The 27,777-nt window shown below is 46.5% G+C and overlaps 1 protein-coding gene across 2 annotated transcripts; it reads left to right on the top strand.

Annotated features, from left to right (window-relative positions):
• Window positions 1-36: 36 nt before the first annotated feature.
• On the top strand, window positions 37-26,696 carry PMF1 (polyamine modulated factor 1). Of its 2 annotated transcripts, none has more exons than XM_065902129.1 (5): window positions 37-208; window positions 21,553-21,658; window positions 22,704-22,804; window positions 24,339-24,473; window positions 26,194-26,696. In XM_065902129.1, exons 1-5 carry the CDS (start codon window positions 48-50, stop codon window positions 26,231-26,233), a joined length of 543 nt encoding a protein of 180 aa, XP_065758201.1. In that variant the 5' UTR covers window positions 37-47; the 3' UTR covers window positions 26,234-26,696. The 2 variants fall into 2 exon arrangements, with proteins under 2 accessions (XP_065758201.1, XP_065758194.1); XM_065902122.1 differs by having other exon boundaries at window positions 24,278-24,473.
• Window positions 26,697-27,777: the final 1,081 nt, after the last annotated feature.

The raw sequence follows: 27,777 nt of genomic DNA, 5'->3' as shown, positions 1-27,777 counted from the left end.
GTGGGCGGGGCGGCCGGGTCAGTCGGTTTTGGCGGTTCTATTTCAACATGGCCGAAGCGAGCAGCGTCAACGCTGGCAGCGACTGTGAAGAAAAAGGGCCCGAGGAATTGTCTCAGGAATCTGCGCGCTCCGGCACTATCATTTCGAGGGTGAAGCTTTTTGACACCATGGTGGACACTTTCCTCCAGAAGTTGGTCGCTGCCGGGAGGTAAGGTAGAGGAAGTGAGGCTGAGTGTAAATCTCGTTGTAGATTGTTGGCCCACTGGAGTCTAAACCTCGCGAGATCAGGATGGCCCGTGATGGGCGGGTGGGGGCAAAGAGCTGAGTCACGTGGATGTTGGGGTTACTGGTTATTTTGCTAACACAGGTACTGTGGAGCAGATCTAGGACTTTTAGCTACTCCTTTCTCCAGTAAACCTGGTGTTGATTATAGGTGCTTGGAAGGAACGTTACAGGCTTTCGAATTAGATTTAGGGTTCAAATCATGGCCCAACTTAAAATGAAAAAGATTTAACTGCTCCGTGCTTCTGTTCAGCGTGAATAAAATAGCAACAATAGTGCCTTTCTCATAGGATCTTTCCGAGATTTAAGAGTAAATAGTCGTAAGGGTTTTAGAACAGTGCCGGCCACGTAGAAAGCATTAGAATTATAGAATTTATTATGAAAATAGTAATAACATTCTTCACGGGGTGGGTGTGAGGAATGAATGTCTTACAATAGAAAGAAACTCTTCTGGTCTGCTTTCTATGAACAGTATTCTAACAGTGTTACTGACCTGGGTTATTGAACACTTCAAATAATAGAAACCGGTAAGAGGAGAAATTCAGACAAGCCTTTATTGAGACTCGTGGTGCAGCAGGAGGGCTTGAAAACAAGCTGTAGGAGTCCTTGCTGGTTTTCCTGTGGGAGAGGCAGCTGGTCCCTTAAATGGGGAGAGGACAGGGGTGGATCCATTGGTCCAGCTTGGAGAGGCTTAAGTGTTCTACTTAACCCTTCGGTGGTGCTGTGTGCCGGGATCATGTGCAGTACCCAGCTTTTACTTCCAACAGCCCAGAAGTAACTGTTGGCTTTTTAGTCTTTTTGTATCTTATTCATAACTTGCCATTAACTGTGCATGTATGTGGTTAGTTTTAGTCCCTTATAGTTTCTTTGTATTCTGCTGTTTGAGGAGACTTTTGCCCAGGTGCAGGTATTGCAGCAAAGGGACCGAGGTCTCAGCCTCTCAGAACAGTACTGCACACTTTGAAGGACGAGTTTTGTCCGTGGTCCCATAACCCAGAACATTAGTCCTGAAACACTGTTATCAGAACCTTCAGAGGTTTGACCACAGCCTATTCTCCATCCACCCTCTATGTCCCCATTACCTCTGTTCTTTGACCTCATCAGGACTCATCTCCTGATTTCCTTCCTAGTTTTAGGACTTTTGTTTCCTACAAAGGCCTTGGGATCCATCTCTTCACTCATTGATTCACTTAGCAAATATTTAAGTGCCTGTGCCAGGCACTGTGTCAGCTGCTGGGGATACAATAAAGTAGACCAGGCCCCTGTCTTGGAGCTTACTTGCAATATGTAGAGACATGAAGTAAGCAAAATTATCACAGAGCTTGGTAAGGTAATGAAGAGGCAAGGTGTGGGGGGGGGGGGGGAGGAAAACACTAGATAAGATAGGGATTCCACTCTGAGAAAGTGACACTGATCTGAAACTTGAAGAATGAGAGGGAACCAGCCTTTTGAAGAACTAGAGAAAAAGCTTACGGGAAGGAGGAATACCTTGTGCAAAGGCCTTGAAATGGTCACGGCATTCTAGGAAGTAGCAGAATGAGAGTAAAATAAGAGGAGGCTGGACAGGCAGGTGAGAGGCTTATCAAGCAGGGCACAGTTTCCACAGTAATACATTTGATAAATAATTTATAATCATTTTTATGGACCGTTCATGACACGCCATCATTATATGTCCAGGCAAGCTCTATTATTGATCGATTGATTGGCTTTCTCTTACTCATTCTTGCCCTCCTCTCCCCTTCCCATTGGCCCTGTTCTGCATTCGCTGTATGTCCTCCATTTATTCATGTATTCATGTGCAAATATTTACTGGATATCTCTAGTGTCTCAGTCTCTGTTTTAGGAACTGGAAATACCGCAGTGATGAAGATAGGAAGGTCCCTGCTCTCATGGAATAGACTTTCTTGTGCCATAAAGAAAAATTCGTGAAAAGGAATAGAGAGCAATAGGGATGGGTCTGGGTTAGTGTAAGTGCAAGGACCTGACATTTGAATGAGTTTGCAGCCTTGTAAAGTGTGTTGTTTTGTCTGTAAATTTATATAGGTTTTAAATTTATATGAATCATAATCGTGCTGCATGTCTTTTTCAATCAACAGATTTTTGTTTTTAAGATATAACCATGTACTGTAAATGCATGTGGTTCATAGCTTCTCAGTGCTGTTTATCATTTCATGATACACATCCAGCACTTACCCATTCCCAATTATGAACTCTTGATTGCTTCCAACTCCCTCCTCCACAGATTGTGCCGGGGTACCTCCCCTCACAGACTAGTGCTAGAATTTCTTTGAGGTGTATGTACAGTGGAGTGAAATCACTGGATCCAAGGATTTACATCTACCTATGTTTTGTCAACTTGCTTTCCAGAAAAGCTGTTCCTATATCCACCATTCTAATGTTTGCCATTCTGAAAGTGTGAACAGGGTATTTCATTATTATTTTAATTTGCACACTTCTAATTCTGCATAAGGTGTGGGCAATTCCCTGTATACCTCATTAGTCATTTGACTTCCTTTTCTGTGAACTGCCTACTTATTTCCTGTACTGGTTTTTTTTTTTTTACTTTTTTAAAATTGGGTTTTTTATCTTGTTGATTTGCTGGAGTTCCCAGTATGGTCTAGATATCAATCCTTTTGTCAGTTTTAGACTGAAGAGAAAATAGTTATCTCTATGAGATGTTAGCTTTGTCTATAATGTCCTTTGAGTAACAGAAATCCTTAATTAAATTAAAAATTGCAGATTTTAATTGTTTACATTTTACCCCAGGAAAATGAGGCAGAAAGAGAAATGTAGTCATCCCAGGGGGCCTTCTCCCAAGCTATGTGGATCCTCATGACTCTATTCAACCTTTACACTAACTCCACATCCCTCAAACAGTCCTAATAAAATGTTAGGTATCACCTAATCAATTTGTATTTTAAAACACTCAATTTTCATGTAAGTCATATGTTTAATCTTATGGCCTGTGCTTATGATATCTTGTTTATAGAGGCTATACCCACACCCAGATCACAAAGATGATATACAGTGTTTTCTTCTTTTGGCTGTTCTATCGTTTTACTCTTTCAGTCTGTGATCTCTCTGATCACAGGTGTAAAATGGTAGTTTCAGTTAGTCTTACTGTTTTTTTAGTGTTCCCAGTCATTGCCAACTAAACGGTTCGTTCATCTCCATTGCTTTATGGAGCCCTTTTATCACACGGCAAGGCCCTCTGCATATTGTGCCCCAGGGTCTCTCTTCTGTTTCACTGATCTATTTGCCTGTCTTTGTGCCAGTCCATATGGGTTCTGTAATTTTTGGTACATATTTTTGGCAAATTAAGGAAGTCCCTGTCTCATTCTAGTTTTCTGAGAATTATTAAGAAGATCATGATTAGGTGTTGAACTTTATCAGATGTTTTCTTCCTCAGTTAGGAAGATCTTGTCATTTTTCTTCAGTTTGTTAATGTTTATGATCTACATTGGTAGATTTTAGGGATGTTAAACTGTCTTCACATTCTTGGAATAAATCTTGAATATGATGTATTTAAAATATATGTTGGATTTAGTTAGATCAATGTTTATAAGCTCTTGGAAGCAACAGTTAGAACTGGACATGGAACAACAGGCTGGTTCCAAATAGGAAAAGGAGTACGTCAAGGCTGTATATTGTCACCCTGCTTATTTAACTTATATGCAGAGTACATCAGGAGAAAATCTGGGCTGGAAGAAGCACAAGCTGGAATCAAGATTGCCGGTAGAAATATCAATAACCTCAGATATGCAGATGACACTACCCTTATGGCAGAAAGTGAAGAACTAAAGAGCCTCTTGATGAAAGTGAAAGAAGAGAGTGAAAAAGTTGGCTTAAAGCTCAACATTCAGAAAACTAAGATCATGGCATCTGGTCCCATCACTTCATGGCAAATAGATGGGGAAACAGTGGAAACAGTGTCAGACTTTATTTTTGGGGGGTCCAAAATCACTGCAGATAGTGATTGCAGCCATGAAATTAAAAGACGCTTACTCCTTGGAAGGAAAGTTATGACTAACCTAGATAGCATATTTAAAAGCAGAGACATTACTTTTTTAACAAAGGTCCGTCTAGTCAAGGCTATGGTGTTTCCAGTGGTCATGTATGAATGTGAGAATTGGACTGTAAAGAAAGCTGAGCATTGAAGACTTGATGCTTTTGAACTGCTGTGTTGGAGAAGACTCTTGAGAATCCCTTGCTGCAAGGAGATCCACCTAGTCCATCCTAAAGATCAGTCCTGAGTATTCATTGGAAGGACTGATGCTGAAGCTGAAACTCCAACACTTTGGCCACCTGATGCAAAGATCTGACTCATTGGAAAAGACCTTGATGCTGGGAAAGATTGAGGGCAGGAGGAGAAGGGGACGACAGAGGATGAGATGGTTGGGTGGCATCGCTGACTCAATGGACATGGGTTTGGGTAAACTCCGGGAGTTGGTGATGGCCAGGGAGGCCTGGCGTGCTGTGGTTCATGGGGTTGCAAAGAGTCGGACACGACTGAGCAACTGAACTGAACTGAAGTGAAATGAGACTATAATTTCTTTTTTTTTTTTTACACTATCCTTATCAGCTTATAGAATCAAAGATATGTTAGCCACATATATTCCTCTCCTGGAATGGTTTATATAAAATCAAGATTATCTATTCCTCAAGAGTTTGAAAGAGCTCATTTACGCCTGAAACTTTCTGGGTTGTTGAGGCCTGCCAGTATTATGTTAAGCATCAGTGATGCAGTAGGCATCTTTTGTCATGTCCATAAAGTGTCTGGGCAGTGTTTGTTGCAGATATTTGGTGTTACTGTTTCTTTAATGGCTACAAATCTGTTTAGATGTTATTTCTTCTTAAGACAGATTTACCATTTTACAGGTTCCCCCTCCCCCTGAAATTTGTCTCTTGAACTATTTTAAATTATTTAATTTTTATTATTCCCTCTTTTTCCATTTCATGCTGTTTCTTTGTTTTTGACTTTGTGTAGCTGGAGTTCTAACTTATTAATCTTTTTAAAGAATCAGCCTTTATTTTTTATTTTTTTAGAATCAGCCTTTAAAAATTTTTTTTCTGTGTTTTGAGGTTATATCTTGTGTCTTTATCTTTGGAATCTATCCTTATCTTAATTTTTTTTTAAATTAGATTTATTTATTAGTCTCTTCCCAATTTTTTTTTTTTTTTTTGGTTGCAGTTTGCAGGTTCTCAGTTCCCAGGCCAGGGATTAAACCCAGGCCATGGCATTGAAAGTCCAGAATCCTAACTTATAACCTACCACGGAATTCCCTGAAGTTCTTGAGTTGACGATTTAACTCTTCTTTTTCAGTCTTTTGTTTCCTGAAAAGTGTGTTTAAAACTATAAATTTTCAAGTAATTACTGGTTTCTACAAATTCTTATATCTAATATTTTCAAGTCTTTTACATGTTTAAGTTGAGATTTAATTCATATACCATAAAATTCACCCTTTACTGTGTGCAATTAGTATATTGACAAAGTTGTGCTACCACCATCACTCTAATTCCAGAACATTCTCATCACCCCCGAAGCTTTGTACTCATTAGCAGTCACTTCCCATTTCTCACCCCAGTCTTCTAGCTTCTGGTAGCCATTATCTACTTTCTTTTTCTATGGATTTTCCTTTTCTGGACATTTCATGTAAGTGGAACCATACTACATGTGGTCTTATGTGTCTGGCTTCTTTCACATAGCTTGATGATTTCAGGGTTCATCTGTGTTATGACATGTATCAGTACTTCATTCCTTTTTATGGCTGAATAATAATTCCATTGTATGGTATATCACATTTTATTTACCCATTCATCAGTTGATAGACATTTGGGATTGTTTTTACTTTTTTGTCTATTATGATTAATGCTGTTTTCAACATCTGTGAACAGATGTTATCAGTTCTCTTAGGGATAATCCTAGAAGTGAAAATGGAGGATTGTATAGTAACTCAATGTTTTAACTTTTTCAGCAAATGCCAAGCTATTTTCCAAAGCAAGTGTACCATTTTACATTTACTGTAGCAGTTGATGGCGGGTTCTGATTTCTCCACATTCTCACCAATACTGGTTAGGTCTGTCTTTTTGATTATAGCCAATAGTCATCCTTGTGGGTGCAAACTGGTATCTCATAGTGGCTTGGGTTTGCTTTTTCCTAATGATTAATTATGCTGAGTATATTTCATGTGCTTATTGACCTTTGGATAACCTTCTTTGAAGACATGTCTGTTCAGATTCCTTGCTCATTTTTTAATTGGGCTGTTTGTCTTTTTTACTGATAGCTGGTAAGAATTCTAATTTTGAGAAGTCCAATTTAGATTCAGTCAATTCAGTCACTCAGTCACGTCTGACTTTGCAACCCCATGCACTACAGCACACCAGGCTTCCTGTCCATCATCAACTGCCGGAGCTTGCTCAAACTCATATCCGTTGAGTCTATGATACCATCAACCATCTCATCCTCTGTCGTCCTCTTCTCCTCCTGCCTTCAATCTTTCCCAACATCAGGATCTTTTCCAGTGAGTCAGTTCTTTGCACCTGGTGGCCAAAGTATTGGAGCTTCAGTTTCAGCATCAGTCCTTCGAATGAATATTCAGGACTGATTTCCTGTAGGATTGACTGATTTGATCTCCTTGCAGTTCAAGGGACTCTCAAGAGTCTTCTTCAACACCACAGTTCAAAAACATCAATTCTTCAGCACTCAGCTTTCTTTATGGTCCAACTCTCACATCCATATATGACTGCTGGAAAAACCATAGCTTTGACTAGATGGACCTTTGTCAGTAAAGTAATGTCTCTGCTTTTTAATTGGAGAAGGCAATGGCAACCCACTCCAGTATTCTTGCCTGGGAAATCCCATGGACGGAAGAGCCTGGTAGGCTACAGTCCATGGGGTGGCGAAGAGTCGGACATGACTGAGCGACTTCACTTCCACTTTTCACTTTCATGCACTGGAGAAGGAAATGGCAACCCATTCCAGTGTTCTTGCCTGGAGTATCTCAGGGACAGGAGCCTGGTGGGCTGCCGTCTGTGGGGTCACACAGAGTTGGACACGACTGATGTGACTTAGCAGCAGCAGCAGCTGTTTTTTAATATGCTGTCTATCTGGGTTGGTCATAGCTTTTCTTCCAAGGAGCAAGTGTCTTTTAATTTCATGGCTGCGGTCACAATCTGCACTGATTTTGGAGCTCAAGAAAATAAAGTCTGTCGCTGTTTCCATTGTTTCCCCATCTGTTTGCCATGATGAAGTGATGGGACCGGATGCCATGATCTTAATTTTTTGAATGTTGAGTTTCATAGCCAGCTTTTTCACTCTCCTCTTTCACTTTCATCATTTTAAGTTCCTCTTCGCTTTCTGCCATAAGGCTGGTGTCATATATATATCTCAGGTTATTGATATTTCTGCTGGCAATCTTGATTCCAGCTTGTGCTTCATCCAGCCTGGTATTTCGAATAATGTACTCTGCATTTAAGTTAAATAAGCAGGGTGGCACTATACAGCCTTGAGGTACTCCTTTTCCTATTTGGAACCAGTCTGTTGTTCCATGTCCAGTTCTAACTGTTGCTTCTTGGCCTGCATACAGATTGCTCAGGAGGCAGGTCAGGTGGTCTGGTATTCCCATCTCTTAAAGATTTTCCACAGTTTGCTGTGATCCACACAGTCAAGGCTTTGGCGTAGTCAATAAAGCAAAAGTAGATGCTTTTCTGGAACTCTGTTGCTTTTTTTATGATCCAGTGGATATTTGCAATTTGATCTCTGGTTCCTCTGCCTTTTCTAAATCTAGCTTGAACATCTGGAAGTTCTTGGTTCACGTACTGTTGAAGCCTTGCTTGGAAAGTTTTGAGCATCACTTTGCTAGCATGTGAAATGAGTGCAGTTGTGTGGTAGTTTGAACATTCTTTGGCATTGCTTTTCTTTGGGATTGGAATGAAAATCCCAAATTGGATTGAAAGTCCTGTGGCTACTGCTGAGTTTTCCAAATTTGCTGGCATATTGAGTGCAGCACTTTCACAGCGTCATCTTTTAGGATTTGAAATAGCTCCACCGAAATTCCATCACCTCCACCAGCTTTGTTTGTAGTGATGCTTCCTAAGGCCCACTTGACTTCACACTCCAGGATGTCTGGCCCTAGGTGAGTGATCACACCATCGTGGTTATCTGGGTCATTGAGATATTTTTTACATAGTTCTGTGTATTCTTGCCACCTTTTCTTAATATCTTCTGCATCTGTTAGATCCATAACTTTCTGTCCTTGTTTGTACCCATTTTTGCATGAAATGTTCCCTTGGTATCTCTAATTTTCTTGAAGAGATCTCTAGTCTTTCCCATTCTATTATTTTCCTCTATTTCTTTGCATTGATCACTGAGGAAGGCTTTCTTCTCTCTCCTTGCCATTCTTTGAAACTCTGCATTCAGATGGGTATACCTTTCCTTTTCTCCTTTGTCTTTCACTTCTCTTCTTGTCTCAGCTATTTGTAAGTCCTCCTCAGACAACCATTTTGCCTTTTTGCATTTCTTTTTCTTGGGGATGGTCTTGATCCCTGTCTCCTGTGCAGTGTCACTGATCTCCATCCATAGTTCTTCAGGCACTCTTGTCTATCAAATCTAGCCCCTTGAATCTATTTGTTACTTCTGCTGTATAATCGTAAGGGATTTGATTTAGGCCATACCTGAACAGTCTAGTAGTTTTCCCTACTTTCTTCAATTTAAGTCTGAATTTGGCAATAAGGAGTTCATGATCTGAGCCACAGTCAGCTCCTGGTCTTGTTTTTGCTGACTGTACAGAGCTTATCCATCTTCAGCTGCAAAGAATATAATCAGTCTGATTTCAGTGTTGGCCATCTGGTGATGTCCACGTGTAGAGTCATCTCTTGTGTTGTCGGAAGAGGGTGTTTGCTATGACCAGTGTGTTCTCTTGGCAAAACTCTGTTAGCCTTTGCCCTGCTTCGTTTTGTACTCCAAGGCCAAACTTGCCTGTTACTCCAGGTATCTCTTGACTTCCTACTTTTGCATTCCAGTCCCTTATGCTGAAAAGGACATCTTTTTTTTGGTGTTAGTTTTAAAAGATCTTATAGGTCTTCATAGAACCATTCAACTTCAGCTTCTTTGGCATTAGTGGTTGGGGCATAGACTTGGATAACTGTGATGCTGAATGATTTGCCTTGGAAATGAACAGAGATCATTCTGTCATTTTTGAGATTGCACCCAAGAACTGCATTTTGGACTCTTGTTGACGATGATGGCTACTCCATTTCTTCTAAGGGATTCTTGCCCACAGTAGTAAATATAATGGTCATCTGAATTAAATTCGCCCATTCCAGTCCATTTTAGTTCACTGATTCCTAAAATGTCCATGTTCACTCTTGCCATCTCCTGTTTGACCACTTCCAATTTACCTTGATTCATGGACCTAACATTCCAGGTTCCAAAGCAATATTGTTCTTTACAGCACCAGACTTTACTTCCATCGCCAGTCACATCCACAATTGCATTTAGATAACTTATTTATTAATGTTTATTTAGGTTTAAAATTGCAAAGAACTTTTTCTTTGGTTGCTTGAGCTTTTAGTGTCATCTAAGAAACCATTGTGTAATTCAAGGTCATAAAGATTTATACATATATTTTCTTCTATGACTTTTATAGTTTTAGCTCTTTCATCTTTGGTCTTTGACCCATTTTGAGGTCGTTTTTATATGGTATGAGAAAGAGATCCAATTTCATTTTTTTACATATAGACATTGTCATTTAATTTTATGTACTTTGTAATTTTCCTTATCATTTCCTCTGTAACCCGGTGATTATTTAGTAGTATGTTATTTGGCTCCCAGACATGTAATTCTTAAAGAGTTATCCTTTTCTTGTAATTTCTAATTTTATCAGGTTGTGGTGAAATAACAGTTTGTGTGATGCTGATTTTGTGGGAATTTTTGACGTTCTGACTTTTTTTTTTTTTTTTTTTTTTTGACGTTCTGACTCTTTATGGCTAAGTCTATGGGCAATTTTTGTGAATGTTCCATGTATACTTGAAAAGAGTATACAGTTTTCTGTTTCCTGGGTATAGAATTCTATTTTATTTATTAGTTTGAGCTTCTAAATTTTGCTGTTAAAATATTTTAGTTATTCCTTGGTGGTCTAGTGGTTAGGACTCCATTTTCACTGCCCAAGGCATAGATTCCTTGATCCCTGATCTGGGAACTAAGATCCCACATGCCATAAGCTGTGGCCTATATGTGTGTGTGTGTGTGTAGAGAGAGAGAATATGCTCATTTTAAAAATGGTCTTGATTGAGCCATTCATTTCTTTTTAAAAATCTCTCATCACAAAACAACAAAATTCTGTAAAGCAATTATCCTTCAATTAAAAAATAAATAAATTTTAAAAATACATTAAAAAATTTAAAAAAGAAAAAAATCTCTCATCACAGTTGTTTATATCTATTTTTCCCCATTGTCTGTCTTTGTTACATTATATATAGGGGTTATTATTTTTTGTTAGATGCAAGAGATTTTATTCTAAGAGAAATGGAAAGTCATTGATGTTTTTAAGGCATGACTGATCCTTTTGTGTGTGTGTGTGTGTGTGTGTGTTTAGGAGATGGCTCTCCATGGGCTTAAAAATCTATTTATTTGTAATGCTCTGAATACAGTGATTGGTCTTTTAAAGATACTCTGAATGCTGTGCAGGATATTAATAGATTGTTGGTAGGATTACCTTAAGGTCTTTCTAGGCTTCTAGACTCTTGATTTTTTTTTGCGACCTCAACCCATATCATGACAAATATATTTAAAAAGCATCTAGTATCTTGACTGAGGTGGTGGTTATGCAAGGTTACACATGTGGTAAAGATACACACACACAAACAAATTTTTGTATAACTGTTGAAATTTCAGTGAGTTCTGTGGATTGTAGCAGTGTCAGCTTCTTGGTTTGATATTGTACTATGGTTGTGTAAGATGTTAACAGTGGGGAGAGTACATTTCTTTGCAGGTTCCTCTAATCTATTACTATTTCAAAATAAAATTGTCAAAAAATTTACATCATAAAATAAAAAGTACAAAAAATATTCATCCGTGCAGCATGTTCAGTAGAAAATAGTTGAAAACCACCAAAAATGTTCAGCATTTGAAGAATGGTGGTTACATAAGTATAATAACTATCTAATAAAATCCTATTGAGGGCAGTCCAGTGGTTAAGACTTCATGCTTCCACTGCCTGGGTTGTGTAGGTTTGATCCCTGGTCGGGGAACTAAGATCTCCTATGCCACATGACTATGGAGTTGTTTAAAATTCCATTTTGAATAATACTGACTTATGAAAAAAATGATCATGTTATAATGGTAAGTTTAAAAATTAGGTTATGGTCATGGGGAGAAAAGTATCTGTATCCCCATATTAAATATAATTTTTATCTAGTTATATTAAAATTGTAGTTGGCTAGTTGATATGTTATATTTTTTATTACTCTAAATTGACAATTATTAGTGTTGAGCTTTTATTTTTGAAGTCATTCCATTAAAAATTTTTTTGAAGCTGTTCCCATTATTTTTAAGTCTAAATCATCTTGTCTGCCCTTAAAAGACTTGTCAGGTCATGGTCCTGTGTCTGGGATGCTAACTGCATAGTAGGGGCTGAAATGGTCCAGATGAGAGACGGTGTAGACGAGAGAGCTGGGTGGGTATGAGCTAATTAGAGATAGAATCGTATGCGGTTGGAAGGGAAGATGAGGGCAGGGGCCTCCAGGAGGATGCCGACTCTTCGTGATGGTGATTGAGTGCAGTTTTACCATCTACTGAGATGAGGAAGAACACTCCCCAGCGAGCTGGGGGAGAGAAATGAGTCTGGGGTTGGAGATCAAGACTTGTGTTTGGAGAGGTTCAGTTGGAGACACAAGGCAGCCACACTTGTGTCTCTCGGCTCCTTTGTCCCCCGTCCTTCCAACCCACCGGCTGTGAAACCCACCCTCAGGATCCTGTCTGCACTCCTCCACCCCTGCACTCACCCTCTGAGTAGCTGTAGAGTCTCGCCCATGGTGGAAAATGGTGCTTCCACACAGTCATGTTGTTGGAGTTCATCTGGGCCCTCAGAGAGCTCATTATCCTCTTGTCTCCAGTCAGCTGTCTTCCCCTTCTCCACAGAAGTACTAATACTGAAATCTTTCTGCGGTCCCGCAGGCCCTCCCCTTCCGCCTGTACACGCTCACTGAAAGCACCTCAGGCCTGGCTCGCAGAGGATAGAGACGCCAGGCAGCGGTTCACACGTCTGCGAGCCTGGCTGAGAGACGCCTCCTCGCGCATCCTCCTAGCTCCCTCCCGCAGTGTCCTTCTGTTCACGTCCCAGGCTGGGACTTTGGGTCTCTGCATTCCCAGCTTCTTGTTCTCCCTCTCCAGTTTTTTCCTCAGCTTAGGGGAGTTTGACACCATTCCCCTAAAACCTTCCTTTCAAGGTCAATAATAACTCTTTGTTGTTAAATACGTTGGATTTTTTTTTTTTCATCTTTAATGTATTTGCTCTCCGTGTAGCATTTGACACTATTAACCACTTCTCTGTCCTTGAGATTTCTCCCTTGGCTACCAACACCATTCTCTGTCCCTTACCTCACTGGCTGCTCCTTCTTGGGCTTTTCTCCGTCCACTTGTCCGTTAAATGTGTGAGCATTGCCCTTTTCTTGCTTCACCTGCACGCTTGCATGATCACAGCCCCTTTGATATCTTGCTGTGCTGAGAGCCCTTCAGTGGCTGTTCTTTGCTTCTTACCATGGCTTTCAAGGCCCCATGTGTTCTAGCCCCTGCCTACCTCTTGTTCCTCTCTGCAGCTGTACTTGGTCATCCTAACCTCCTCATTCCCTAGAAAGTCAAGAGCTTTCCTGCACTTGATGTTTGCTCTGCCAGAAATGGTTTTCTTCCATCTCTTTGATCTTCTCTAAAGCCGCCTTTCTCCCCTAGTTATTCTTTATCATGACACCTTATTTTATTCCTTTGTAAAGACTTCCCACAGTATGTCGTTCTCTTGTCTGTTTGTGGTGTCTTCCCCACAGGAAATGTAAGATCCTTAAGGACAGGATCTTATCTGTCTTGTTCACCACTCTCTGCTCATTGCTTATTATTGTGCCTGGCACATAGCAAACATACCGTAAACAGTTTTGGAATAAGTGAGGATTCTCAAGCCACCCCTTTCTCCCGCGCTTCAGGCCTCTATCTCTAACAGTCTACTACTAGAAATCTCCACTTGGTGTCCCACAGAACCATCACGTTCAGCAAAACAGGATTTCTCTTCCCTTTGTGGTCCCCAGATTGGTTGAAAATACCAGCATCTACTCATTCTCTAGGCCAGATTGGAATTCCTCATTGACCCCTTACTTCCAGTCAGCCACCAAACCCTGTTGGTTTCAGCCTCTCTCCTCAATCTCCTCTCCATCCTCATGCAAATGCTTCAGTCCAGGCCCTCACTGTCTATCACAGAATTGTTCCACCAGCTTCCAAAATGACCCTTCATCCTCAATCTTGCTCCCTCCCTCCAGTCTATGGCTCAGATTTGAGCATGTCCTTCTGCTTATGTTTAATTGGCTCAGGACTGCTCAGCTCCTTAGCTTAGTGTAAAGGCCAGTCACCCCTTGGCCCTTCCTATCTCTCCAGCCATGGTCAGGGCCGTGGGTGTGCAGCAAGGCATGCTTGGTGCAGGTGCAAACACACACACACACATAAATTCTTAGGCATTGGGAACCGCTACTGTCCCCCACTCTTGCCACCTGCTCTTTCCACTTACTTTTTCTCATTGCTAAAACATCCTTCCCCTCGTTCAGTTAAGTAGGAACTTGTGGCTGGCTTCCACATAGAAAGGGCTCAACACATGTCATGTATGAATACAGCCTTTTAAGATATATCTAAATACTCGACCCTCTCCCGAGTCATTAAAAGTCCTCAATCCCAAAGACCAAGTTCTTATACAGAGGACAGGAATCTCTACCCTAGTAAAACGTGGTCTATTCACATGTCAGTTATCCAAAGGGATATTTTAAACTGCAGATTGATTTCCCCTACAACTCATATTTTTCCATCCATGTTAGCTTGACCAGAGGGGCAAATTATATGATACACTCCAGAGTGACTGGAAGATTATTGGCCTCACTGGGCTATCAGATCTCACAGACCCACACCCTGTCTTCAGTTAGAGTGTCTTCCTTTCACGGATCAGCTGAGGCAAAGATGTCCAAATCTGTCCTTTCTTAGGCTTCAGGACATGGAAATGTGGCCCTGTTGGAGCTTACCACATGCGACCTCTCGTCTTTTGAGAACGAAGGGTTCTTTTCCCGCCAAGAGAGGCAGTTGCTTCGAGCTGGTGTTGGTGGGGCCCCGGTTGAAGTTTGCACTGTTTGGGGGAAAGCTCAGTCTGCCACAGGTACCCACGGCCCCCAGCAGCTGTGCCACGTGTGCTGTCCATCCCGGGGGCACGGAGGGAGTGAGAGGTGATCGACAGTTCCGTCCAGTGCCTGTCCAGGTCCCGTCTGCCAGCCCGAGACGTGCTACAGAGGGTGATTTGTAGAAACTGACTTGAAGCCTATGTCTGACAGTGACCAAGGAAGGAGAGCTAATTGCATATGTGCGTGAACTGGTAAAGTTTTAAATGAATGGCAGAGATTGTTGGTGTTCATAGGAAACAGTTCTTCACAGGAAAAAGAGTGGTTTGATATTTAAAATATTCTGATTAAGTAAGTGCTTCAGAAATACCTCACGCCCTTTGAATGTGCAGATGATGCATACTACTGGCAGCGGTTGCTTCTGAAGTGTGGGCATGACTCACCAGACTGTGGTATGTGGCTTCAGCCCATCGTGCCGATTGTCTGTTCTTCGTGTGTTTCCAGATCATCCATCTCACCCTGTCCCCACTGTGTCAGCCGTCACCTCAGCTGTGCCTCCTTAGTCCCCGCTCCCAGCAGCCAGAGGGAGCTGCTAACATACGGATCTGATCTTGTCCCACCCCTGCCTAAAGCCCCCTCTTCCAGCTCTTCCTATCATGATACAGTGGAGGCTTGGTGTGTCTGACCCACCAGCCTGCAGACTGTGTGTCTTGGAGGCCAAGGACACCTGACCCAGAGCTGCTGGCTCCACCATGTCCCAGCTCTGTGACCTTGAGCAGACTTCCCTCTGCCTCAGCGTCTGCATCTGAAAAATGGGCATGGTGAGAGTAGACCCTTCCTCAGAGTTATCATGAGGACTAAGTGAGTGGGTTCACGTAGAGGGCTTGGTTCTAGTCGGTGCTCCGTGCATCTTTCTTGTCACTGCATCTTCACACCCAGACGTGCCCGTGCACGCTAACCTTCACACTGCTGCCTGCTCTCCGTCTCTCTCAGACGTTCCTTCCTCCAGGGAGCGCTGTGGTTGGTCACATCACTTGCAAATATTTTCCCCCACTTCGTAGGTTGTCTTTTCATTTCGTTTCTGATTTCCTTTGCCGTGTGAAATCTTGTAAGTTGGATTAGGTTCCATTTGTTTATTTTTGCTTTTATTTCTGTTGCCTTTGCAGACTGACCTGAGAAAGCATTGGTGCGATTTATGTCAGAGAATGTTTCGCCTATGTTCTTTCCTAGGAATTTTTTGGTGTTAGGTCACATATCTAAGTCTTTAAGCCATTTTGAGTGTATTTTTCTGTATGGTGTGAGCAAATGTTCTAGCTTGATTTACGTGCAGCTGACTGACCTCTTATTTTCATCAGGGCACACTTCTGGTTTTTATTCCCCCTTCTTCCTTTCTCAGTTCTGAGGCTGAAAAGGGGGAGGGGGAAAGACCAAGCAGCGAAATATTTCTTTCTTCTCTTTTCTTTCTTTTTTAATTTTAGAGAAACATTTCCTAATAAAACAGGGCATCTGTGCAGGTGGCGGGTGGTGGGTGGCGAGCGTGGATTTCTGTCACAATGCTCCCCAGCTTCTGTGTATTTGTCCTGGTCTGTCTTCACCCCCATGCCTTTATTGAGCGAAAACGCCGGTTCTCAGCTGCCCTCTGGTGGACAGTCTGTGGAACAGGCAGGCAGGCAGGCAGCAAGCTGGTTACCATGGAGGAGGGCACCCCAGGTTTCTTCAGCACTGCTGCTGCTGCCGCCAAGTCGCTTCAGTCATGTCCGACTCTGCGACCCCATAAACGGCAGCCCACCAGGCTAGCCCGTCCCTGGGATTCTCCAGGCAAGAACACTGGAGTGGGTTGCCGTTTCCTTCTCTTTAGCACTAGTACACACGTTTACTTGTCTGGGCCTCTGTCTTCCCGTTCCTGCACAATTTATCTGCGTATGTAAACTGACAGATTGACTAGCCACCAGAGCTTGATTCTGGCCTTAAATATTTTAAGTCAAACATATGTGAAAACTCAGTTTACAGTGAGGTTGTTTGGTTTTGTTTGGTTTTATGTTTCGAAGCACGGAGTCTTAGTTGCGGCACGCAGGATCTAGTAGCCCAGGCCCCCATCAGAGATGTGGAGTCTTAACCACTGGACTACCAGGGAAGTCCCTGCAATGAATTTTTAGTGCTGTGAATGACATGCTTTCTTGGTGAGTTCAAAAACAGTGATGGTGTCTCAGATATTGCATAATAAGAGAAAAAAACAGGTTAAAGTCAGTTAATGTGTAGTCATCTCTGTTTTGAAATTCAGTAAATGCAGTTTTTAAAGGTTACTTTCTACTGTTTACAATAGTCAGGACATGGAAGCAACCAAAGGTCTATCGACAGAGAAATGAATAAAGAAGATATGGTACATGTATACAATGAAATATACTCAGCCATAAAAGGAAATGAAATTGGGTCATTTGGAGAGGTATCGATGGACCTAGAATCTGTTATACAGAATGAAGTAAGTCAGAAAGAGAAGAACAAATATCATATATTAACAATATATGTGTTTTATATATATAGCCAGTGTGTATGTAGAATCCAGAAAAATGGTACCGATAAACCTAGTTCCAAGGCAGGAGTAGAGACACAGACATAAGAATAGACTTGTGGACACAGCGCGGGGGAAGGAGAGGGCGGGATGAACTGGGAGATGGGGTGTGATATAAACACACTGCCATGTATAAAATAGGCAGCTTGTGGGAACTTGCAGTGTAATACAGGGAGCTCAGCTTGGTGGTCTGTGAGGACCTGGGGTGGGGCAGGGGTGGGAGGGACGTCTCAGAGGGGCCAGATATATGTATACATACAGCTGACTCACTTAAACAGCAGAAAGTAACAACATTGCAAAGCAGTTATACTCCAATAAAAAATGCTTTCATTGATGACAAACGTGGCCGTTTTTGTGGGGCCACAGTGCAGCCTTTTCTTTGCAGTGGGGTCAGGGGTTCTTCCTGCACATGCAGTTGCAGTCAAGATGCTTTACTAAGCACCTGCCTTCTTCAGACTGCCCAGCCCTGGGAAACCAAGCTACTGGCTGTGTTCTACACTCTTCAGGGGGTGGTGAGGACTGTTGCTTTGAAAATAGTAATAATAATTGTAGCTAACATGGAGCTTTCCCTGTACACTGTACTGAGTGTTTACATATGTAACCTCATTTAATCCTCACAGTAATTTTGTGACTTATGGATCGTTATTATCTCTGTTTGATGGAGATAGAAACTGATGCTTATAAAGGTAAAGAAGTTGCCCAAGGTCACTCAACTGATGAGTGGTAGAGGTAGGATGTGAACCCAGGCAAAAGGACAGGCAGTCCTTAGAGCTGGTACACTTACCTGGCATAGACAGCTGGAGGGCCCCTTGCGTACCCTTGGAAGACCAAGGCCAGAAGACCATTCCAGCCCAGGGCAAAGGAGGCTGATGAAGATGCTCTGTGGAGAGGGCACCTCTGTTCAAGTAGCCCAAGCCTTGGTACGCTAGGGTCCAGGGTCGGGGAGGTGGCTAGGAATGGACCACGCCTGAGGCCAGGCAGCCTGGGCCTCACCTCAGTCGCACTCACCTGGTCTGCAGCTTGTCTTGTAGAAGCTACAAGATACACACTGCTGCTGTGTATCTGACACTGTTCTGGGTGCCCTGGAGATCCCAGCGCCATTGTGGATGGCATCCCTACCCACAGAGATATTAGAATTTACGTGAGAAGATACAAGCTGACACTTGGCGGAGTGGCCGTGAATGTTTTCTAAAATGCATCATTTTTCCTATTTCTCTGTGAGTGTGTTTTTTCAGGAAATTTACAAGAGCATTCACAGTATTCCTAAGTCTGCACAGGCTCTCAAGAAAGGAATCCCTGGGGGCTGAGGGGAGAAGGAATCACGTGAAGGTGGTCTGAAGATACAAACTTCCAATTATAAGATAAATCAGTACTAGGGACGCCACACAACTTGATGACTACAGTTATCACTGCTGTATGGTATATGTGAAAGCTGTTAAAAAAGTAGATTCTACAAGTCCTCATAACAAGGAAAATCCAATTGTTTGTCCTTTTTTGTTTCTCTGTGTGTGTGTGCTTAGTCGCTCAGTCGTGTCCGACTCTTTATGACCCCATGGACTGTAGCCCACCAGGCTCCTCTGTCCATGAGGATTCTCTAGGCGAGAATACTGGAGTGGCTTGCCATACTGTCCTTCATGGGATCTTCCCAACCCAGGAATTGAACCCAGGTCTCCCGCATTGCAGGCGGGTTCTTTATCATCTGATCCACCAGGGAAGTCCTTTTTGTTTCTGAGATGGTGTATGTTTACTTACCGTGGTAATCATTTACCAGTATATATTAAGTCATTATGCTTTACACTTTAAACTTACAGGGTGCTATATGTCAATTATATCTCAGTGAAACTAAAAGAAAAGAAACCACTTTCCTCACCGCTTCCAGCCTGGCTGTTCTCCCTCCATGTCCTTGGATCACATGTTTCCCATGTTGTGTGTTAGTGTGTGTGCTTCTGGATCCGTCGCTTTCCCTGAACTCTCAGACCTGGAAGGGGACACCAGAAGAGTTGACGAGCAGCACCGGTGAGCAGAATTATCCTGCCCCCACCCTGGGCCCTGTCTGCTGCCAGCCTGGGCTGAGAGCAGATGCACGCAGCTCAGATGCGCCTGGCGAGTGGGCTGGGAGGAGGAGCAGGATCTCCCGTTTCTGAGCCAGACCCATTTCAAGCCACAATTACCCGGTTTCAATTCCAGCCGCGCTTTGTCAGGCGTCATGCGTCCCTCCACATTCCTCCGTGTAGCCGCAGACTGCGTGGCTCGTGGGGCCAGCGGCAAAACAACAGGATGTCTGGGGCTCTGCTGAGGGTGAAAGGATGTCTGTCATCTTTGTATTTGGTACCTTGGTTTTGCCCCCAAGGTGCACTGATACCAAACATGTACCCTCAAGAGGATGGGAGACTAAGGTATGCTGGTAGATGTGTACAGCCAGCTCTCCAGAAATAAAGCCCTGGCTTGCGGTGTCTGCTAGCTTCCCAGGTGTAAATAAGCCTAGCAGCGTAGCATCCCTACATACAGCAGAGGACAGACGGGCAGCAGTGTTTCCACAGGTGGAGACCGTGGATGGAGTCGGCCTCCGGAGCAGAGTAAAACGTGTAGAATGACTTGGACATCATGTGTTTTGAGCAGTTAGTACCTTTGTGGGTTTTCTTAAAAAATACTTATTTATGTATTTGGCTGTGCTGGATCTTAGTTGCAGCATGCAGGGTCTAGTTCCCTCACCAGGGACCAAACCCGGACCCCCTGAACTGGGAGCGCAGAGTTTTAGCCATTGGACCGCCAGGGAAGTCCCAGTGCCTTTGTTTTTAGTATAATTCATTATAATCATATATAATTTAATTTTCAATAATTACTGTGTTTAACAAGTGCCTCACAGATTTCCTGGAAATTTAACAGTTATCTCTTGCAAACCACTGTGAGCTGGCTCCAGCACACCACTGCGCCACTCTCTGCGTCTGTTTCAGAGGACGTTGTTTTGGTGGTAGGAATTGGGCCAGGAGGCCAGAGAGCCATGAGAAAGGGAGGACCCAGCAGTGATTCCCTGGCTGCGGCGGGGCCTGTGTACTGGGTTCCAGGTACCTAACCTCCTGTTTGTCCGGAGCCCCTAGCTGGCCCAGATGGCTGAGGAATATCTGAGCCCATAGTGAAGCCTCAGGGTGTGTTTCGGGACACCTCCTCAGACACTTTGCCAGGTCCCTTGGCATTCCTTCATCAGAGGGGCCTTCACTGACCACCCCCACACTTAAAGGTGATCGCCATGGTGCACTCTCTGAGCCCCGTATCTCCCGGCCCTTTTCCCTCCAAGCACTCTCCACTAGTAATCATCCCCACGTTCACATGTGAGTTTCTGTATTTCCTGCCATCTCTTCCTCCACTGGAAGCACCAGGAGGGCCATGCCAGCCTCACTGACCCGGAGCACCCAGCACATAGCAGGGCTCAGCGATCACTTGTGGAGGGGAAGGGCCTGAGAGAGCAGGCAGAGAGACAGGTGAAGAGGGAGAGGAAGCAGCCATGAGAGTTCATTAAGTTATTTCAGTTCCTTTGTCCAAGAGGAGCCAGCCATCGGGAGTATACTGGGTACCCTTTGACCTTTGCAGCTACAAGGCGTGTGTCAGCTGCTAGTGACAGAGCCCTGACTTTAAATGGCCCAAACACTGAGAGAAATCCATGACCTCACTAATGAGAAGCCCCGAGGTGGGATGGCTTCAGGGTGATGTTTCCAGCAGCCTGGTGATGTTCTCAGAGCCCCGGTTCTTTCCGTCTCCCTGCTCCGCCTCTTTAGGGCAGAAACTCTGCTCCCAGGCCAGGCCCCCATGGTTGTGGGGGCTGGAGCATCACTTGAGTATAGTTGAGTCCCACGGGACGGGCATCAGTTCTTCCTGTGTGGCTCTTCTTAGGAGTAAGGAGACCTCTCCCAGAGGCCACGTACCCTGTCCTAATGCAGCCCGCCCTGCAAGGGCACTGGAAGGACCAGAGGTTCTCAAAGTGAGGGGCGCAGACCAGCAGCATCAGCGTCACCTGGGAGCTTGTTCAGAATGGGGGCGGGGGCAGTGATCTGAGTCCTCATCAGCCCTCCTGGTGATTTGGTGCTTGGTAAGGTCAAGTTTAAGTACCGTGGCTGGCCTGAGTGTGACCCACCCTTCAGAGGGAGACACCTGAACTCAGATGGGGCTCTGCTGAGAGGGAGTGGGGAGACTGGAGCGGCTGAGCCATCCTCAGTGACCGGAGCTGCAGATGAGAGTCTGCCCCCACTGCCGTCAGCCAGTCATGGAGACAGGGCCTCGAGCCCTGTGATGAGGGGCAGGGCTGATGACTCTGAATCCCCAGCCTGCGCCTTCTCTCCTCCCACCAGCTTCCAGAGGTTCACTGACTGTTACAAGCACTTCTATGAGTTGCAGCCTGAGATGACACAGCGCATCCATGACAAGTTTGTAACTCAGTTGCAGACTTCTATCCAGGTGAGTGGCAGGAATCCCTGGAGCACTCTTGGTTCGGGTCCTGTCTTCAGGTCTTCAGCCCTCTGAAGGCAGGGGCCCTGCCCTCCATCTGCCCTCAGCCCCCAGGACTGTCCTCTGCCCCGTGGGCTGCAGTGGCCACCTTCCCTTCCCTCCACATGACCTGGGTGTCTCGAATGCCCCTTCTCTCCTTGTCCTGTGATGTAGTGGTGTTTATATCTGCTGTCCCGCCTGACCTTGGGAGCTCAGCGAGCGCAGGCCTAGTTCTGCTTCTCTGTGTTTCTCCAGCACCTGCTGCAAAGCCTGGAAGAGGAGGCATTTAGCAAATGGTTGAATTCACGGGAACTGCATGCTGGAGGGGGTACAGGAAGGGACAGGATCCCATTAAACTCTCTGGGGAGTCTCAGCTCCATGCTGTCCCACTCCAGGATGGGCCTCGTTAAGCGTCAGAATGTATGTGTGCTGTCAGCCAGGGGCGCTGGGGCGTGAGGATAACTGCAGGGGCTGCAGCCTTCAGAGATGACGGGCAGAAGGGGGAGTATTGCTGCGGGCTCTTTTAAAAAAATTTTTTTTTTAACTGTGCTGGGTCTTTTTTGCTGAGTGTGGGCTTTCTCTAGTTGTGGAGAGGGGGCGCTACTCTCTAGTTGTGATGCTCGGGCTTCTTGCTGCAGTGGCTTCCCTTGTGGCAGAGCGCGGGCTTTGCGGCACACAGGCTTCATAGTTGCAGCTCATGGGCTCGAGTATGGCTGGATGGTTGTAGCTCACAGGCTTAGTGGCCCTGTGGCATGTGGGGTCTTCTTGGACCAGGGATTGACCTGCATTGCCAGGCGGATTCTTAACCACTGGACCACCAGGGAAGCCCAGGCAGACTCTTTTAAAAATGTTTTCTGTGTTGTACTTTCTTACTTATAAAAGTCACATGTAGGAAAGTTGGAGTGTTTGTATGAAGACAGAATTTAAGTCAGCCAGTATTTTACTAAGTGCCGTTAGTAGTTCAGCATATGGAATTGTCTAGTATCATTATAGCTCCTTCCTGTTTTCCCTCCAGGAGGAAATCTCTGAAATCAAAGCTGAGGGAAACCTGGAAGCTGTCCTGATTGCATTGGACGCGATTGTGGAAGAAAGCAAAGACCGCAAGGAGCCAGCCTGGTGAGAAGGGCGTTGCCTGCTCCCCTGGCCACAGGCAGGCTCATAGGGAAAGAGGCAGCATTTCAGCATCTTTTTTTAAAAAAGAAAAAATTTATTTGGCTGTGCTGGATCTTAATTGCACGGCATGTGGGATCTACTTTTGCGACCTGTGATGGAACCCGGGCCTCTACGGGCCCACCCGGGAAGTGCCAGCATTTCAGCATTTTGAAGGAGGTTTTCTGGGGGAACCACGTGCACGAGACTGTGGGCTCTCGGCCCTTGAGAGGACCCTGTGACAGGCACAGGTGGAGAGGACCACCAGCAAACAGTGACCCGTAACAGAGAGACAGACGCACAGCCCCTCCGGGGAAGGAGAGCTGGGGCAAACGCTTGCCATCCTGGGGGTTGAGGTGACAGGGATGAGAGAAATCTTCCCAGGGAGCTCGTTTCAGGACCAAGTGGCCTGGGGGAGAGAGGGTAGAGGGAGTGGGATGAGGCTGAATAGAGACATTTGAACTCTTAGGTCGGTTAGTCTGGCCCAAGCATCTGGTTTTTATTCATTTGTTCATCCAACAAATATTTTAGGAGCACTTACTATACGCCCAGAACTGTTCTTCATGCCAGAGATTCGGCAGTGACTAAGACACGAAAGACCTGCTGTCCTGGAGCTGTCATTCCAGGGGGCAGACCCACTGCCTGGCTGTCCTGGGCAGGAGGGAGAGGGCCCTGGGGACGGGAGTGCAGGACTGAGGCCATCGAAACCACAAGTGGCCTGAGCTGCTGCCTCCATTCCCTGATTGAGTAGAATCCTAGGTCAGGAGGAGTAAAAACCTTTCTTTGTGCTTTTCAATTTAATGCTTTATGATCTTTATAACTGAAGAGAATTACTTCTTTTTTTTTTTTTTTTTTGAGAATTACCTTTTATAACTGACAAAGGATTTTTAAAGAACCTACAGTGGCTTCTATGCCCCTGCCTATCAGAACTGATCCATTTCCTCACTCTGGGCACCCAGCACCCCCTGTAACCTTGCCTTCTCAGATCTGTCTTTTCTTATCGTCCCACATTAGCCAGCCATGGCCTTTTAGGGTCTGGGCCTGCTCTCGGGCCACCCGCCTGTCCCCATCTCTCCAGCTCACAGTCTGATAGTGGGGATGCCCCAGCAAGGCACGTGGTCACAAGCACAGAAGAAAGTCGCCTCTGGCCCTGGAGGGGTAGAGCTGGGGAGAGCGTATGTGAATGAAAGGAGGAAGGCTAGGGTGCGGACTAGTGAAAAGGGGAGAGGTGGTTTCCTGGGAGCGGGAGCTGAGGGACAGGGGTCAGGGTTCCCTTCAGGAGCAGGAGCCATGCGATTGGGTTTGGGAGTGAGAGGGACCAGAGCAGAGGCCTCGAGAGCCAGCTCAGCTCGAGGCTGAAGGTGGGCGTGCCACCTGGGCTTGGAGACGAGGCCTCACCCCACCACCTCCTCCCTGTCCCCACCCCTGCGCCCCCTGCAGGCGCCCCAGTGGGATCCCGGAGAAGGACCTGCGCAGCGCCATGGCGCCCTACTTGTTGCAGCAGCGGGATGCCCTGCAGCGTCGTGTGCAGAAGCAGGAGGCCGAGAACAGGCAGCTGGCGGACGCCGTCCTGGCTGGGCGCAGGCAGCTGGAGGAGCTGCAGCTGCAGGCCCAGGCCCGGCAGCAGGCCTGGCAGGTGAGAGCCCCAGCCCGGCCCTCAGGCCCGCCTTCCCCTGTGGCAGCTGAGGAGAAAACAGGCCCAGAGAGAGCAAGTGGCTGTCCAGGGATGGCTTCTCCCCGTCACGGCCAGGGTCAACACTCCACAGCCATGGTGGTTCAACTCCACATGGCCACTGCCCAGTACCTTTAAAATGTGTACTTTAGAGTGACTTCTAGAGTGTCAGCATACTACAACATAGCCTCCCTGTAACTAAAGGGTGTCCTTGAGGGTGAACTCTATTTCTGAAAGTGGCCCAGAGTCACTTGGGGCCAGGTTGGTAAACAAAGGGAGGGGTGGTCAGGCTGGCTGACACAGACAGCAAGTGTCGCTGCAGAGCGATGAGGTGGGTTTCCTTGCTGGCTCAAAACACGGTTCCCAAAGAGGGTTTCTAGTGGGGCTTGGACCGTGGCCCGCTGTTGGCTTCTGCCCACCATTCAGATGTCCAGCTGATGTCTGTTGTGGCCACTTGACAGCTCCCTTCCTGGGGCAAACCCTCCTGATCCTGAGCGAGACAGGTCCCCAGATCTGTGGCTCTTGGGTTCCCTGGTGGTCTCCTCCCAAGACCAGTCAGGGTAACCTGAAGGCCGTGCCCCAGCCTCCACAAGGCACTGAGCCTCAGAGAGGCGCGGCGGGAGAAAGGCTGTGTCCTGCTCTGCCTCCTCTTGTCTTCATTGCTCAGCCTCCTGCTGTAATGCCCTGGCCCTGGGGGTGTCCTCTCGTGCAGCGTCGTGTGGTGTAGTGGCCCAGGTCTGCATGGCAGGGCCCAGGACGGGTAGCCGAGGCCCTCAGCCTGGTCCTGTCTCCTGGGGCGGGTCCCATGGCTCACAGTTGTGTCTCTGGTGCTCTTAGGGCTGCCTTGCTGGGTCCTCAGGCTGCTCTGACATTGCCACCCCATCACTATGAGGCCAAAGATCACTTCTCTGATTGGGCTCTGGCTTCCAAATTGGCCAAATAGTGATCCCCAGAGCCCTGCCAGCTGTGACATTTGGTGCTTCTATTGCAAGAGGAAGAAGGACGCCCCTGCTCTTAGAGCCGCACCTCTCCCGTCAGTTACAGATCCTAACCGCTGTCTGAAGTGGGTCACGCGTGCCCAGTGCTGAGTCCTGGGTGAGCCCAAAGAGCTCCCTTTACAGTTTGCATGTCTAGTCCAGCTGAAGGGCTTCCCCGGTGGCTCAGTGGTCAAGACTTTGCCTGCAGAGCAGGAGATGTGGGTTTGATCCCTGGGTTGGGAAGATCCCCTGGAGAAGGAAATAGCAATCCACTTCTGTAGTCTTGCCTGGAGATCCCTATGGACTGAAAAGCCTGGCAGGCTACAGTCCATGGGGTCAAAAAGAGTTGGATACAGCTTAGCAACTAAACCATTAGCTCAGCAGAAAGTCCATTTAAGAAAGCTTCTCTGCTAGCAATCTCCACTGAGGTCAGACGATCAGGGGGAGACTTTAGGGACCTTTTTGAAGGTCAGCTCTTCTCTGGAGGCCCAGCTTAGGTGGAGCCCCAAGCCTGCCACCCAACCTGCCATAAACACCTGCTGAGTGGGGTGGATTTCCTAATATGCCCTGCTGGGCCCATGACATGAGTTACAGACACCTTCCATATCGCCCTGGCGGAAACTCAGGCCTGGAGTCAAGGACAGTGGAGGAAAGGGGTTTGGGTTTTCTCATCTCCCAGTCTGTCTCTTCTCTCTCATTGATGTCAGGCTCTACACAGAGAACAGAAGGAGCTGTTGGCCGTGCTAAAGGAGCCTGAGTGAGGAGGAGAGGGCCAGACCCAGGAGCAGAGGGCAGTCAAGGTCAAGGGTCTATGGTCCAGGATGCTGGACCTGAGTGAGCTGCGTGTGAAAACAGTCCCTCAGCAGTGATGGAATTTGCTGGAGAAGGAGGTCTCTCCATTACTGTTGTACTTTGGGGCTTCTTGGGGTCTGAAACACACGACGTTCAGATTCGTCCGTTTTCTCCTAACGTGAGGACTCTTGGCCAGCTCCCGCCGTGGGAGTCAGGCCCCGTGCTTCCTCTCGTATAGGTTTGGGCCAACCCGCCACCCTACCCCCATGACACACACCGCCAGTTCCTGAGCCCGCCCTCGGACCTGGCTTGGAGAATCTGTTTCCAGTCTACTGATTGCCCCCTTGCTGGCCAGCCCCAGGGGCCCTTGCCATGTTCTCCCCACATCCGCAAATAAACCTCCTCCACTACACTGTAATCTGTGAGGGTGCTTCTTCCGCCTGGGCCTGTCCCAGGACTCTCCAAGGCCAAGATTCCGCCCTGGACTGGAGTCCTGGCTCCGATCGAGGTCTTGGTTGCAGGGCTGTAAAAGGTCTTGGGGAGGGTGGGTGGAGGCCGTATTGGACCATCATGTACAGAAGGGCTGGGAAGCCCCTTGTCACAGAAACCAGGACCCTTGGGTTCCCTGAGGCCAGGACAAGCCTCTGCGGGGTGTCACTCTGTCCGAGCCAGCCCACCATTGTCTTCCCCTCGGGTTGATTCTGAGAGAGGCTCTGTGGTGGGCCTCGGTGGGCCCTCCAGAGGGCTGGGACTTTGTCCTCTGGCTCCTCACGCCCCCTCTTCCCCAGCCAGGGCCACAGGGCATCAGGAGAGACTTGGCCAAAGGTGGGGTGGGTGCCTCCTCCAGACCAGAGGATGAAGGGGGGTATGGGCGAGAGCTTCACCCTCTCTGTGGACAGAGGCCTGGTTGGTCTGTCTAGGAGCACCAGGGACACTTGGGAGATGTCAGGGGGTCCCTCTTCACAGACGCCTCCCCCTAAATTGAGCCCAGTGGCTCTTCTCTCCTGGAGGTATCCAAACACCCAGCCACAGGTGGGGGTGGGTCAGCGGTGCTGTGTCTGCCAGGTCCCACTCAGTGAGCGGGGGCTGGGTGAGCACACCCCTCTCCTCCAGCCTGAGCTGAGGCAGAAGCAGCTCTCGGGTTTTCCGGCTGGATGTTCTGTCCCTTGGAGGACAGGTCCCCAGGGTTGGCACTGGGGAGGCTGTGAGGGCAGGAAGAGGATGGGGTGGTCAGGAGCCCAGGGGTGCTCTCCATCTTCCTGCCCCTCGCAGACCCTGCATCCCCACCTGTGAGGGGCACGGGGAAGGAGGTCTTCAGCTTGGGGCCCACCTGGCCTGCAGCAGACAGAAGGGCTGTCCTTAACATCAGGCCTGGCCCCACCAGTGTTGGCTTTTGGCTCTTGGCCCCATGCTGCCCCGACCCTTTCCCCTGTCCTGATGCCCCAGGGCCCGCACAGAGCCAAGCCACCCCCGCCGTCGAGGCCTCTCTGGGACAGGGC

Source organism: Muntiacus reevesi, chromosome 1, assembly GCF_963930625.1.
Source record: "Muntiacus reevesi chromosome 1, mMunRee1.1, whole genome shotgun sequence".
NCBI lineage: Eukaryota > Metazoa > Chordata > Mammalia > Artiodactyla > Cervidae > Muntiacus > Muntiacus reevesi.
This window is presented reverse-complemented; position numbering and strand designations above follow the sequence as displayed.

Coding starts and splice junctions, on each gene's coding strand:
- PMF1 (XM_065902122.1), top strand. CDS start 48: ATGGCCGAAGCGAGCAGCGTCAACGCTGGCAGCGACTGTGAAGAAAAA. Junction 21,659..22,703: donor AGTTGCAGACTTCTATCCAG/GTGAGTGGCAGG, acceptor TTTTCCCTCCAG/GAGGAAATCTCTGAAATCAA. Junction 24,474..26,193: donor CCCGGCAGCAGGCCTGGCAG/GTGAGAGCCCCA, acceptor CATTGATGTCAG/GCTCTACACAGAGAACAGAA.